The 13,442-nt window shown below is 40.6% G+C and overlaps 1 protein-coding gene across 1 annotated transcript; it reads left to right on the top strand.

The window, feature by feature from the left end:
- The first annotated feature begins 7,099 nt into the window (after positions 1–7,099).
- On the top strand, positions 7,100–12,742 carry pnn (pinin, desmosome associated protein). Its single transcript, XM_041813467.1, has 9 exons — positions 7,100–7,251; positions 7,667–7,744; positions 7,998–8,069; positions 8,761–8,836; positions 9,265–9,359; positions 9,489–9,564; positions 9,861–10,016; positions 10,617–10,755; positions 10,853–12,742. Exons 1-9 carry the CDS (start codon positions 7,139–7,141, stop codon positions 12,088–12,090), a joined length of 2,043 nt encoding a protein of 680 aa, XP_041669401.1. The 5' UTR covers positions 7,100–7,138; the 3' UTR covers positions 12,091–12,742.
- Positions 12,743–13,442: the final 700 nt, after the last annotated feature.

The following is a 13,442-nucleotide window of genomic DNA, read 5'->3' as shown; positions in this document are numbered from 1 at the left end:
TAAAAGCATTAAAAAGATGTTTGCCTCTGCTGTCTTTATTTCTTGATCACCTTTGTTCAGTTGACACTACATTGTCACCTCAAAACTTCCTGGTGTTTGAAGGTCTTCAAACAAAGCAAACTTGCTCTTCTTGATGGACTGCTATAGATGGGAATAACTACCAACCATATCTACACAACCATGGTAAATAAAACTTTAATAATGTTAATTTGGATGATCTGTGGGCAAGAACTGCTTTCTATTGCTGTAAACGGGAGAAAGAAGGCCCAGCAAGGAGTAAAAAAGCAAAACAATGCTGTTGGGCTCTCACTGTCTGTAGGTTTCAATAGGCAGACTTCTCTTTATCCTGCTTTCAAATGTTGTGTTCAATATGACCACCTTCTAACTAAAATAACACTGCCAGGACACTGACAGTCCTGATACGATCATTAGGTAATGTGATCTTCAAATTTTAGCCGTTAATTAACACTCACTTATGCTGTAATGAAGTATTTCTGACCTTTCACTTTCCAAACAGCTGCATTATTTACTCAAACACATAAAACTGTCTTCACTTTAAATACCTGTCATGCTGGTGGTGCCACTGTAGACATACGGGTATGCAAACATCACTGAAGTGAAGTTCTGGATCCTGGATCAGACTTCTTATTTTAGTGATTTAAATACACATTGATAAAATTGTTGGTACCCTTCTTTTAAAGAAAGAAAAACCCACAATGGTCACTGAGATAATTTGAAATCGACAAAAGTGATGATAAATACAACTTTACCGAAAATTAACTGATGAAAATCAGATGTTGCTTTTGAATTGTGGTCATTTAAAAAACAAACTAATGAAACTGGCCTGGACAAAATTTATGGTACCCCTGGAAAAGATTGAAAACTTGACCATAGGAACATGTTAAACTAAGGTATGTCCTGCAATTAGAATCACAAGTGTCCTCGAACTTGTCATCAGTCAGTCTGCCTATTTAAAGGGTGAAAAGTAGTCACTGTGCTGTTTGGTGTCATGGTGTGTACCACACTGAACATGGATCACAGAACGCTAAGGAGAGAGTCGTCCAAGGTGGATCCATCTTGCAAAGCTCCCATCTGAACAGATTGGGCTGTGTAAGAAAGTGAAAGGACCAATCAGGAGTAAGAGGCAATACTTTCTGGCATGACAGAGTCGTGACGTAAGCAATGATGGCAGAAGAAATTAGCGTGGATGCTGCTATAGCGTCAGTTTTATCAGAACTTCACAACATTTCTTCATTAAAAGAAAAACAGCGTTGAGTTTTTTCTCCCACAAACGATAAAAGTCGTGCACTGACATGTCTACTGTCGCCATGGTTTGTGTTACGCAGTTCTCTACGGAGTTGTGGTAGCGGCACACACCTACAACGTCAAATATTTGGTTGCTCTGATTGGCCCATAAAGAAGTGACGGACAGAATGTTCATCCAATCCCCCTCCGAGTTTTTTGTTTTTCAAAGGCTCTGCTCTTTCCCAAACAAAGTCTGTGGGAGGTTTTTGTCAGGTAAATAGACAAGCACATTAAAGGTAAAGGTTAAAAGACCATCTTGATGTCCCTGTGACTACTCAGAAGTTAAAGGTCCACGGGACTGTAGCCAACCTCCCTGGACGTGGCCGCAAGAGGAGAATTGATGACAGATTGAAGAGACAGATAATATGAATGGTAACCAAAGATCCCAGAGCAACTTCCATAGAGACTAGAGGTGAACTCCAAGGTCAAGGTACATCAGTGTCAGAACAAACATCTATCGATGTTTGAGCCAAAGTGAACTTAATGGAAGATGACTGAGGAAGAGTCCACTGTTGAAAGCAAATCATAAAAAAGCCAGACTGTAATTTGCCAAAAATGCATAATGACAAGTCTCAAAGCTTCTGAGAGAATGTCCTATGGGCAGATGAGACAAAACTGGAGCTTTTTGGCAAGTCATTGAGGAGGCTCGGTTATGTCCTGGGGCTGCTTTGCTGTGTCTGGCACAGGGTGCCTTGAATCTCTGCAGGGTTCAATGAAATCTCAAGCCTATCAAGGCATTCTGGAGCAAAATGTGCTGCCCAATGTAAGACATCTTGGTCTCAGTCACAGCTTGGTCTCAGGTCCTTCAACAGAATAATGACCCAAAACACAGGGCTAAAAACACCCAAGAATGGCTAAGAGCAAACACTGGACTATTCTGAAGTCGCTCTCTATGAGCACTGATCTAAATCCTATTGAACATCTGTGGAGGGAGCCATGCAGTCTGGAGGAGGCAGCCTTCCAACCTGAGACAACTGGAGCGGTTTGCTCATGAGGAGTGGGCCAAAATTCCTGTGGACAGGTGTAGAAGTCCCACTGAGAGTTGCAGAAATTTCTTGACTGCAGGTATTGCCTCAAAAGGTTGTGCAACTAAATATTAAGTTAAGGGTACCTTCAATTTTGTCCAGACCAGTTTCATTAGTTTGTTTTTTTAAAATGATTCTGTTCAACCACAATTCAAAAGCAATGTCTGAATATCATCAGTTAATTTTTCAGTATTTTTGTATTATTATTTTGTCAATTTCAAGTTTTCTGAGTGACCATTGTGGGCTTTTCTTTCTTCAACAGAAGGGTCCAATGCGCTATAAAGGGGTCCAAAGTGACAAAAGCGTAGTGTTTAAATTAGTATCTCAATCTATCTGCTGTTGTCGGGTGATGTGAACATAAGTGGCATGGAAAAAAATTAAGAATGATGAATGATGTATCGTCTGACTTATGAAGCCGTGAATGTGACACCCCCTCTACTAACCAGTGCTTGTTTTCTGCCAGTTAAACAGCAAAAAAGTTCCTACACGTCCAGATTGTCGTGTTGGTTTGACATATGCATTCACAGTTCAGTCCTGTGTCGACTTTGTTACTTTCCTCTCTCCCCACTGCTAATCCAATAAAGCTAAGTCACAAAGCTGTCAACCATGGCTGTATTTCTACTTCTACTAATACAACAGAAACCAGGTTTTAGAAAGATTAACAAGCACATATTTTATTTCTAAAGAATACGCCATGTTCCGTCTACTCAGAGGAGGCACGGTTTATGACTTACACTGCAGCCAGCCAGCAAGGGAGCACTAAATCTTTTGGCTTCACTTGTAGGCGTATGGTTTTCCACCCATCTTTCTACAGTCATAGTAATATTAATAACTGTGGCCACCTAAGGAACTGCAGTTTTGTGGTTCTTTCTGATAGGCCTCAGTTTTAGCTCTAGATACTGACACTTGTAACCAACCCTTGAGCACCAAGCCCAAAAAAAAACAGCCAAAGCCACACCTAAAAAAAATCAGTACAGCCGTTTGTCTGATAGTTTTAAATCTCTCCATTACCAGCCAACGCCTTCATGATCTTAACAACACAGTTTGATGAGTCACAAAATGTTGCATAATGGTTTTGTGAGGCATCCAAACACTGACTGACATGGCTGTAATTCAACAGGTAGGCTGCAAATAGTGTTAAGTAGTTCTTACGAGGCTTTTAAATCCACACGCTAATTTTTAGAGGGATTATTTAACACAAACAAGTGGCCTTTCTGACATTGAACAATCGTGCTGTGTATTGTATCATTTGTATTTGCACACACAGAGAGACGTGCTGACACAACAGAGTAAACAGTGTTACTTAAAGCCTGTTTACTGCTTTGTTTTAGAGCTCAGACAAAGAGCTTTTTCACATCTGGATTATGAGACTATAAGATTATCATTAGGCAATTGTGCTGAAGCAAAAACAGATTTTTGTGTGACCCATAGAGATGACTAAGAACACAGGGGACGAGGCTCAGTTATTGCACACCCTAACAATGAGATATATCATAGATTTACCAGACTTGTTTTAAGAGCTGACTGGAATTACATTTACTGATATATCACATCATTATTATGTTGTTTTAACTATGCAGTCAAAGAGTGAGCTACAAGTGTGTTGTTTAGTGGAATCAGGCTTTGGCATTGTTAAAGCAGCTAAATGTTTAAGTAATCATTAAACATGTTTTTTTTTTTTTAATCAAAGGCACAGACGCATTTTTACATTATTTTCCAAAATACAAAATGACAATGGATGTTAATAGAGCAATCATTATTTTTATGCTACTGACCATTTATAAAAGAAAGTAGATATATTTATTATACATAACAGGTATAGTTTTTTGTGGAGTTGTGTCTGGAAAAAACATGACAAAAGTCTGTGATGTAATGTTATTTCAATTTTGAAGGATATACACTATATTGCCAAAAGTATTCACTCACCTGCCTTGACTCGCATATGAACTTCAGTGATAGCCCATTCTTAATCCATAGGGTTTAAAATGACGTCGATCCACCCTTTGCAGCTATAACAGCTTCAACTCTTCTGGGAAGGCTTTCCACAAGGTTTAGGAGTGGGTTTATGCAAATTTTTTACCATTCTTCCAGAAGCGCATTTGTGAGGTCACACACTGATGTTGGACGAGAAGGCCTGGCTCTCAGTCTCCATTCTAATTCAGCCCAAAGGTGTTCTATCAGGTTGAGGTCAGGACTCTGTGCAGGCCAGTCAAGTTGATCCATACCAGACTCTTTCATCCATGTCTCTCTTTGTATGCTGAAGCATTCAGAGTTCCTTTCACTAGAAGTAAGGGGCCAAGCCAAGCTCCTGAAAAACAAGCCCACGACATAATCCCCCCTCCACCAAACTTCACACTTGGCACAGTGCAGTCAGACAAGTACTGTTCTCCTGGCAACCGCAGATCATCAGATTCCATCAGAATCAATCAATCCATCAATCCATCAGATTGCCAGATGGAGAAGTGCAATTCATCACTCCAGAGAACGCATCTCCACTGCTCTAGAGTCCAGTGGCAGAGTACTTTACACCACTACATCCAACGCTTTGTATTGCACTTGGTGATGTATGGCTTGGATGCAGCTGCTCAGCCATGGAAACCCATGAAGCTCTCTACGCACTGTTCTTGAGCTAATCTGAAGGCCACATGAAGTTTGGAGGTCTGTAGCGATTGACTCTGCAGAAAGTTGGCGACCTCTGCACACTATGTGTCTCAGCATCTGCTGACCCCACTCTGTCATTTTATGTGGCCTGCCACTTTGTAGCTGAGTTGCTGTTGTTCCCAGTCGCTTCCACTTTGTTATAATACCACTGACAGTTGTCTGTGGAATATTTAGGAGCGAGGAAATTTCACCACTGGGCTTGTTGCACAGGTGGCATCCTATCACAGCACCACGCTGGAATTCACTGAGCTCCTGAGAGCAATCAATTCTTTCACAAATGTTTGTAGAAACAGTCTGCATGCCTAAGTGCCTGGGTTTATACACCTGTGGCCATGGAAGTGATTGGAACACCTGATTTCAGTTATTTGGATGGGTGAGTGAATACTTTTGGCAATATACTGTATGTTCAGCCATTGCATCACATTATTGTTCGATCCAAAGTCCGAGCTACACCATTTTTCATAAAAAAGCTCTTTGTTTCAAATACCTAACATTGATTATACACTTCACACCTGCAGGCACATGTTGTGTTATATTTGTATGAGAAATTGAGGTAACATTTAATTCCAAAACCACTAAAAACAGCAGAGCAACATAAAAAAATGTAGCAGGATATCAAATGTAGCTTGATTGGTTGTTTCAAACTTTGATATGCAAGAGTTGCAAGATCAGGACTCTGATAAGATTCACAATTTAGAGCAGGTGTCCTCAGCTCAATGCTGTTTATAATACAGTTTAAAAGAGTCAGGCTGACTCACACAAGACTGTGTGCTCTGAGTTAAGACTAAACAAAATAAGGAACAGCTTGTTGTCCTCTGTTTCACATACAGACAAAATACAGATGAACATGTCTCAAAGCAAGACCAAGATTACTAGATTAGGTGACAAACATTCTCCTTCTACAAAAAAATAAAAAATATGTCACAATACAAAGAGTAAGATCAAAGGTTAGAAACCTAACATACTGTATGTCTGAGTTTGGTTATGCACTCACAAATCAGATGTCTTGTTTGCCCTCAGAATCCATGCATATCCAGATTATACTGGGTTGCAAAAGTTCACACCAAATGCAACCTACTTGTCCTTTATGTTATCATAAGCATCCAAAAATATGAGTGGGTTGATTGTGATATTTCAAGTTATGGTCAGGGTCAAGTTTACATACTTACTTACTAATCTAGTAATTCAGAAGCCCTGGGCAAAGATCAAGACAATCTTCCTCTGTGTTTAATTGAAACATTCTAAATGAGTAAAGACAATTGATGAACCATCTCTTTCCTGGTACAAAGCCAGAGGAGGCTTACTCAAATCTAAAAAATAAATATCCAGCATCTTATTACCTCTTATAGTCTATTATATTAATAACAAGAGGGTATCATGATTCAAAATCACCATATGAAATTATTATATTTTTTAAGCTACAACCTATAAAAATAAAAAAGGTTTGATATCTGCTGTCTGTATCATTTTACAACTGAATTATTATTTTCATTGTATCAGTGTTGCTGGAGGGATCTACCTAATTATAGTTTGATTGATTTGAAGATATGTGGCCTTTTTTTTAGGGAACTGGGCCTTGCTGTCAGTGTGAGGGGCCCCCCTTAGGGAATATTTTGGATAATCAAAGCCAATTTCAATACTATTATATTCACTGCTGGCCACTGCTTACATTTAAAATACACATCTCAATAATTATTTATTAATTTTGGACGTACAGTTATGGTGGTTTTTTTATATGAGGGATGAACACCCCTTGAAAACTGGTTCCTTTAAATGCAGCTTCAGGATTGGGCCATATCTTAATGCATGTGAATATAATATGTTATATAATGTCATTGGTATCTCAGGCTTTTATTTATTTCAGTCTATAAAATCGCCATGCCTTTATTTGGGACGGATGTCAACACAAGAAAAGACTTTGACTGTTTTCACACGAAATTCTGGCACAGAAAAGAAGTCTATATATGGTCTATATGGAATAAGTTGGGAAATTATACTGCAAATCACCTTTAGGGTAAAACAAATGACCAGTAGATGTCGCTGTTGAACTCTGATCGTCGGGTGTCGGCTGCCTGTGTTTCACTCAAAGAAGAAAAGGAAGGCAGAAAACGTAGAGCAAGAAGAGCACGCGCTTAACTGGAGGCAAGATGGCGGTGGCAGTGCGGAGCTTGCAAGACCAGCTTGAAAAAGCGAAAGAAAGCCTGAAAAATGTGGACGATAACATTCGTAAATTAACGGGACGTGATCCTAATGAATCAAGGTAAACAGCGCGAGTGGCCGTGGAGCTTTCTATTTTCTAAATATCTACTAATGAGTTTATTAAGTTGCTAGCATTCGTACGACAACCGATACATGCTAGCATGAGTCGGCTAGCTAATTAGCAAACATTACCACCACCTTTGGTAAGCAAGCTGAGTATACATCAGTTAGTCCTGAATTAAATTTGACTTTCCGTAACTAATAAAAAGAAAATGGTACAATTAAAAGGTACTATCCGCCTAGTGTGGTATACTCCGCTCTGTAGGCCAACTGTTTCCAGGCCTATCACGTTCTGTGCCGTCCTACATTTAGTGGTAGTTTCGTTTCAGAGAAAATGAAATTTTTATAAACAAGCTATGCATGCTAGTTTGCTGACTGCATTTGTGTGTGTTGACCTTGTTTCCTGCTGTTTACAGACCGGGTCAGATCCGTCGGCTCAGCGGCCCTATGGCAGGCCCCGGTGGAGGTAGAGGCAGAGGCATCAACCTGCTCAGGTACAGCTGCAGAGAAAGCTCTTAACAAAGACTGAAACTTAAGAGGAATGGGCCCATCCTGGGATGTTGGGGACCAAGAAATGACAGTTAATCCTGCAGACATAAATGCCACAAAATTATCTTGTATTGTAGTCTAGTAGAAAATAGACTTTAGAAAGCAGTTATTTTTTGTAGAGCTGAATGAATCTGTGGTTACTGCTTTTTATTTGTTTATTTGCACCATCTAACCTCTGTCAAATATTTCTGTTCTCAGGCGTAGTCTCTCAGAAATAGGGAGCGGCGGCCCTCCTGCCAAGCAAAGGGACATTGAGGGAGCCTTGCTGAGGTGAGGGTTCAGGGTTTTTTTTGTGGCATCTCATCCCGCTTCCCGTGATGGTAAAACATTAACTGTAAATTGAAGCAAATGTGTAAATGGGTCAAATGTAAATTCTCTTAACTATAGCTTTTTGTAACTTTCATTTTTTAAGTTTACTTTAATTTTTTAAGCTTTCATCAAACTGACTTTATAATAGATTCAGGCAACTTACTTGTCTCAAAATGGCACTTAAGCTTACACCAGGACTATTCCTTTACAAATAAAGGCAGTATATATTTGTATAGGAATTAAAAGATAATCCTAAAATGTGATTTTAATAATTTTACTGCCGATCTCCAGATATATAGTATTCTAACATAATGTTTACCTCACTATATTATATAAAGTGCTATATAAATAAAAGACTACATTTTTTCCCCTTTTGGGGACGCCGAGAGTTTGATTGTTAAATCCTTCCCTGTCAGGGAAAGTAGACTGATGTCTTTGTTTTTGTTTTTTTGTTGGTGATGGGTATTTTTAAACCCTTTAACTAGATTTTGCCACATTTGACAATTTAATTACTGTGACTCTTGGCTTTTCTTTTAAGGATGTAAGTCATTAAAGTGTATCTGCCATCACACTGTTGCAGCAGCAGTTACTACTTTTGAGTACTTTCTGATGTGCTTTTCATTTCCTTACTTCCTCTTGTTTTGGTGTGCAGGCTGGCAGGGGACCAGAGGGCCAGGAGAGACATACGTCACGACAGCGACGCTGAGGATGATGACGATGTCAAAAAGGTACGAGTAGTCAAACAAAATTTTACTTTTTAACTTCCTTCACTTTGATTAAGTTATCAAATCAGCAAAAACAGTGACTGATGTAACACAATCATGCCTGACTGCTGCTAGGATGTGAGAATATCTCTGATGTTAAATGTTTTATGACATGCATTCATGAATCATGATTTGGGGAAAAGAACCTCCCAGTATTAGGCAGAGACCTGTAGTCTTTAAGTGTTTCATTAAGCTACCTCAGAAGATTTTTTTTAAACTCAAAAGTTTCTTCAAAACTATTTTGTTGTTTCTCGTGTGTATTTTCCCAGGCAACTGCCCTGTTTACACATCAGCAGTCATTTTATCAAAACTTGCTGAAATTATCATCATTGTTTAGAAAGGTGAAACATTCTAATGGTTTACCCCTTTTTTTTTTTCTTCAAATTCTACAGCCAGCGTTGCCGTCGTCTGTAGTAGCTACCTCCAAGGAGAGAACTCGCCGAGACCTCATTCAAGATCAAACTATGGACGAGAAGGGCAAACAGAGGTAAGCCAACAACAGATCTGTCTGAATCTTAATATTGTGATTTTTCTATTACACCTGCTATTTATTTAATTAGAGAGGGAAAGAGAATAATTTAAGTAATTGTCTGATTTTAATTGTTTTCTTGGTCAGGAATCGGCGCATGTTTGGCCTGCTGATGGGCACCTTGCAGAAATTCAAACAGGAGTCCAACATCTCCACAGAGAAGGTGAGAAAATCTGTAAGCAAATAAACAAAGCTACTCAATAGCGAATACTTTTTATGAGAATTTTGTCTAATGGCATACTTAGAAGAAGGCCAAGAAAACATCTGGAACTTATTACACATTCATTTAGGTTTCTATATGATCTGTATTGAAAAATAATCATGTATTTAAAGAAGTTTAATCGGGATTTACACACAGAGTATTTCACAATTTAAACTACCTTATACTTGGTGGGGTGATTACATTTTCCTTCTTTACTTCTATCATCATTGCCCCCTGTTCTGGTTTTGCCTCTACAGCAAAAGAGACGTTCAGAGATTGAGCAGAAGCTCGAGGTACAGGCCGAGGCTGAGAGAAAGAAGGTGGAGAGTGAAAAGAGGGAGCTGTTTGAAGAGAGGAGAGCCAAACAGACTGAGCTGAGACTGTTGGAACAGAAGGTGGAATTAGCTCAGCTGGTGAGTAAATGCTTAACTTTGATGTCTTTAAAATTTGACCCTTACATTTTTGCTCAATAAACTGTTTCACTAAGCATTTAGATCCTTGGGTTGTCTGCGCTTAAGCTTGCAAACATGTCAGATTGATGTATTAGTTGGGGACTTTTGGTGTCAACTCCATTTTATAAACTAACAGGAGAAGGAAGAGGACAGCTCTCCCCACTGGTGCCTGTACGGTCACCACTACACATGCATGTGGACATAAAAACACAAGAGAAGAAAACAGTCCACTGATAGATGTTGTATTGAACAGCCGAACTTACTCTTGACTTGCACATTTACTCACTCAGACATTCAATGGACTTGGTCCTGGGGGATTGATGAGATAGTGTCTTTTAAATTAGCCTTAATCTTGCAGTCTTTGTGTTATTAGGCCAGCTGTTCTGTGTAAATCTTTAAGTGCAATGAATATTTAAAAGAAGCTTTGGTTTTCTGTTGCAGGGAGTATAAAAAATGATGACTATTTTGGTTTTAGATCATTTTCAGTTGACAAATCCTGCTGGTTATAGGATATTAATCCTCTTTTTAAGTTTTTGTAACCCACTCTTTTGTCTATGACAGCAAGAGGAGTGGACCAGCCATAATAAACATCTTGTAAAATTCATTCGTACCAAAACAAAGCCTCATGTCTTCTACCTACCTGGGAGAATGTGCTCCGCCACACAAAAACTCCTCGATGAATCTACTAAGAAACTTAACGGTCAGTCAAGTTCAAGGTCTTTTTAATATCTACATGTGAACCAGATGTGTGTCGTCATCCTGACCTTTGTGCATGTCTGCTTGTCTTGTCTGGACAGCTTTGTTTGAGGAGAGGCGGGAGGCTTTTGCTGAACACCTCAGCAAGATGGAGTCCCGCCCCCGGCGTCAGCAAAACCGCGACCAGGACAGCAACGCTGCAGCAGCAGGGATGGACCACTCGGCGGAGGGTAAGCCAGCAGGTCAGGTAGTCAAGGTGACAGGTAACAAGGGGTTAGCAGAGCTGGATGAAGATGAGGAGGAAGATGATGAGGAAGAGGAGGATAGAAAGGCAACAGAAAAGGAAGAGGATAGGAAGGAAAGGGAGAAGGAAGAATTGAAGAAGGGGGAGGAAGAAAAGGAGGGGATGGAGGTGAGTGAGGAGGGGAAAGAGCAGAAGAAGGAAGGAGAGGAGAGGGTAAAAGATGAAGAGGACAGAGAGGAGAAGGTAGAGGAGGAAAGTCCACAGTCAGAGGAGATGGAGGTGGAGGGTAGGACAGAGCAGGAGGTTAAAAGTAACGGAGAGGGGGGAGAAACAGACAGTAAGGAGGGGGCAAAAGACCTTCAGAATGATAAGATGGAGGAAACGCCTTCCTCTGAGGCAACTGTAAGCAGCCAGGAAGTCTTAAACGTCAGTCAGCCACAGATGAACCTCCCCGCTGAGGAACCAGCTACTCAGCCCACTGAGGCTCCTGAGCCTGAGAGCACCCCCAGTTTTCATATGGCTCCCACAGTGCCTGGACAGGATGTAATCATCCCCGGCCTTGATCTTAAGGACTCGGCAACAGAGAACCAGGCTGTGGAAGAGAAAACTGAGGATGAAGCAACTCAGAAACTGCCTGATACCCAGGAGGCCTCCAACACTACCCCTGCACCCTCAAAGGAGGAGGACAGTGAGAGAGGAAGGAAGAAGGAAAAGGAGTCAAAGAAGGGCCGCAGTCACAGCAACAGCTCCTCCTCTTCCTCTTCCGGATCCTCTTCCAGCGGGAGCTCTTCTTCTTCCTCTGGATCTAGCCGCTCGTCTTCTTCATCATCCTCCTCATCATCCTCTTCATCAAATAGCAGCAGCCGCAGTCGCAGCCGAGACAGCGGTAAGCGCAAGAGGAGGTCATCAGACAGGGGAAGTAGGAAGAAGGGAGAAGAGAGGAGTCACCGCAAGAGAGGAGGTAGTAGTGGAGGAGGGAGGGACTCCAAGGGATCGAAGGAGAGGAGGAAGCGGAGGAGCGAGGAAGGGAGGAGCAGATCGTCCCGGGGAGATAGGGAGCATAAAGATAGAGAAAGGAAGGACAAGAGACGCTGATCTGGCTAAACAGAAATATACAAGATAACAGAAGGGGGAACCAAACTAATCTTAACAACACTTGATTTGTTTTTAACCATTTCCCTTTGAGTGCCACACAGAAGGTGTATGTTGAAGATGAGGGATTGTCATAAGTGAAGGGGTTTAGTCAAGTCATGTATAAATTGACTTACTGGTTGCCCCTTTCCTAGCAAAAGAAGTGTAGACTTTTTTTTAACTTAAGGTGGTTCATCAGGCTGGACATATCCTTTTAACTGTTATGAAACACCTGACCAACAGGTTTAAGACTTCATTTGAGTCCTCATTTTAACTAAAAAATGATTTATCTTCAGTCTGAGGTGGATTTTTAAAAAGGTCTTGGTGGCACTGTGATGAAAAGGTATCGCTGAATGTTTGATAGATTCTCATCCTCTTAATGCCATGGGCGGCTGGTTCAACGCCAGCCTTTTCCATACAGAAGTTGTGTTTTCAAGTTGATGTGACAATGCTGTTAAATCATTTATATCCACTATTTGGTCGCTGTCATGGCTTTTTCTTCAAGTGGGTACTTGTGTGATTTGCTCAAATTCTGGATATTGAAGATTCTTTGGATCTCTTTTTTTTGTACTGACTGAAAATCTGCTTCAAATTAAAGGTGAGGTCTTAGTTAAAACGTGTGGTGTGTTCTTTTCATGGCATATCCGGGGGGAAACTGATTATTGCCTTCATTCTCAACTTATTTGATTATTTTCCAGTATTTATCTAACCTTGCAAACCAGATGGATACGCCCATTTCCTCGTTTTTCACTGGTGCATCCATCTTGTTAAGCTCCCATCTGAACTGTTTGGGCCTGGTTAGAAAGTGACAGGACCAATCAGCGACAAGGGGCAGTACTTTCAGGTGTGGCAGTCGTGATGTAAACAAGCACCAGCCAGAGGCTGGTGCAAATATGGTGGAAGAGCTTAGCGTGGATGCTGCTAAAGCGTAAGTTTTATCAGAACTTGACAACATTTCATCGTTAAAAGAAGAACAAAGAACAGCAGTGAGTTTTCTTTTCAAAAATGACAAAAGTTGAGTACTTGTATGTCTACAGTTGCCATGTTTCGTGATATTCGGTAGCTGCGCATGTGCAGCTCAATAGCTGCTACGTCCTGTGTTTTGTTGCTCTGATTGGCCTGTAGAGATGTGACAGAACATTCATCCAGTCGCACTCCGAGTTTTTTTCAAAGCCTCTGCCTTTTCTCAAATGTTTTCTATTGAAGCTTTCCCAGATGGATGCGTGAAACACATCCATCTGACATGTCAGTATTCTGTAAAATGCCCAGAAATTAGAATGTTTTTCCAACATCTTGGATTGTTTCTGCACCACACT

The sequence above is a fragment of the Cheilinus undulatus genome, linkage group 18 (genome assembly GCF_018320785.1).
Source record: "Cheilinus undulatus linkage group 18, ASM1832078v1, whole genome shotgun sequence".
Taxonomy (NCBI): domain Eukaryota; kingdom Metazoa; phylum Chordata; class Actinopteri; order Labriformes; family Labridae; genus Cheilinus; species Cheilinus undulatus.
This window is presented reverse-complemented; position numbering and strand designations above follow the sequence as displayed.

Excerpts from the sequence above, each read along its gene's own strand:
- pnn (XM_041813467.1), top strand. The coding sequence starts at position 7,139 with ATGGCGGTGGCAGTGCGGAGCTTGCAAGACCAGCTTGAAAAAGCGAAA. Across the intron at positions 7,745-7,997 it reads AGAGGCATCAACCTGCTCAG|GCGTAGTCTCTCAGAAATAG; the intron begins GTACAGCTGCAG and ends TTCTGTTCTCAG. Across the intron at positions 10,017-10,616 it reads AGGTGGAATTAGCTCAGCTG|CAAGAGGAGTGGACCAGCCA; the intron begins GTGAGTAAATGC and ends TGTCTATGACAG.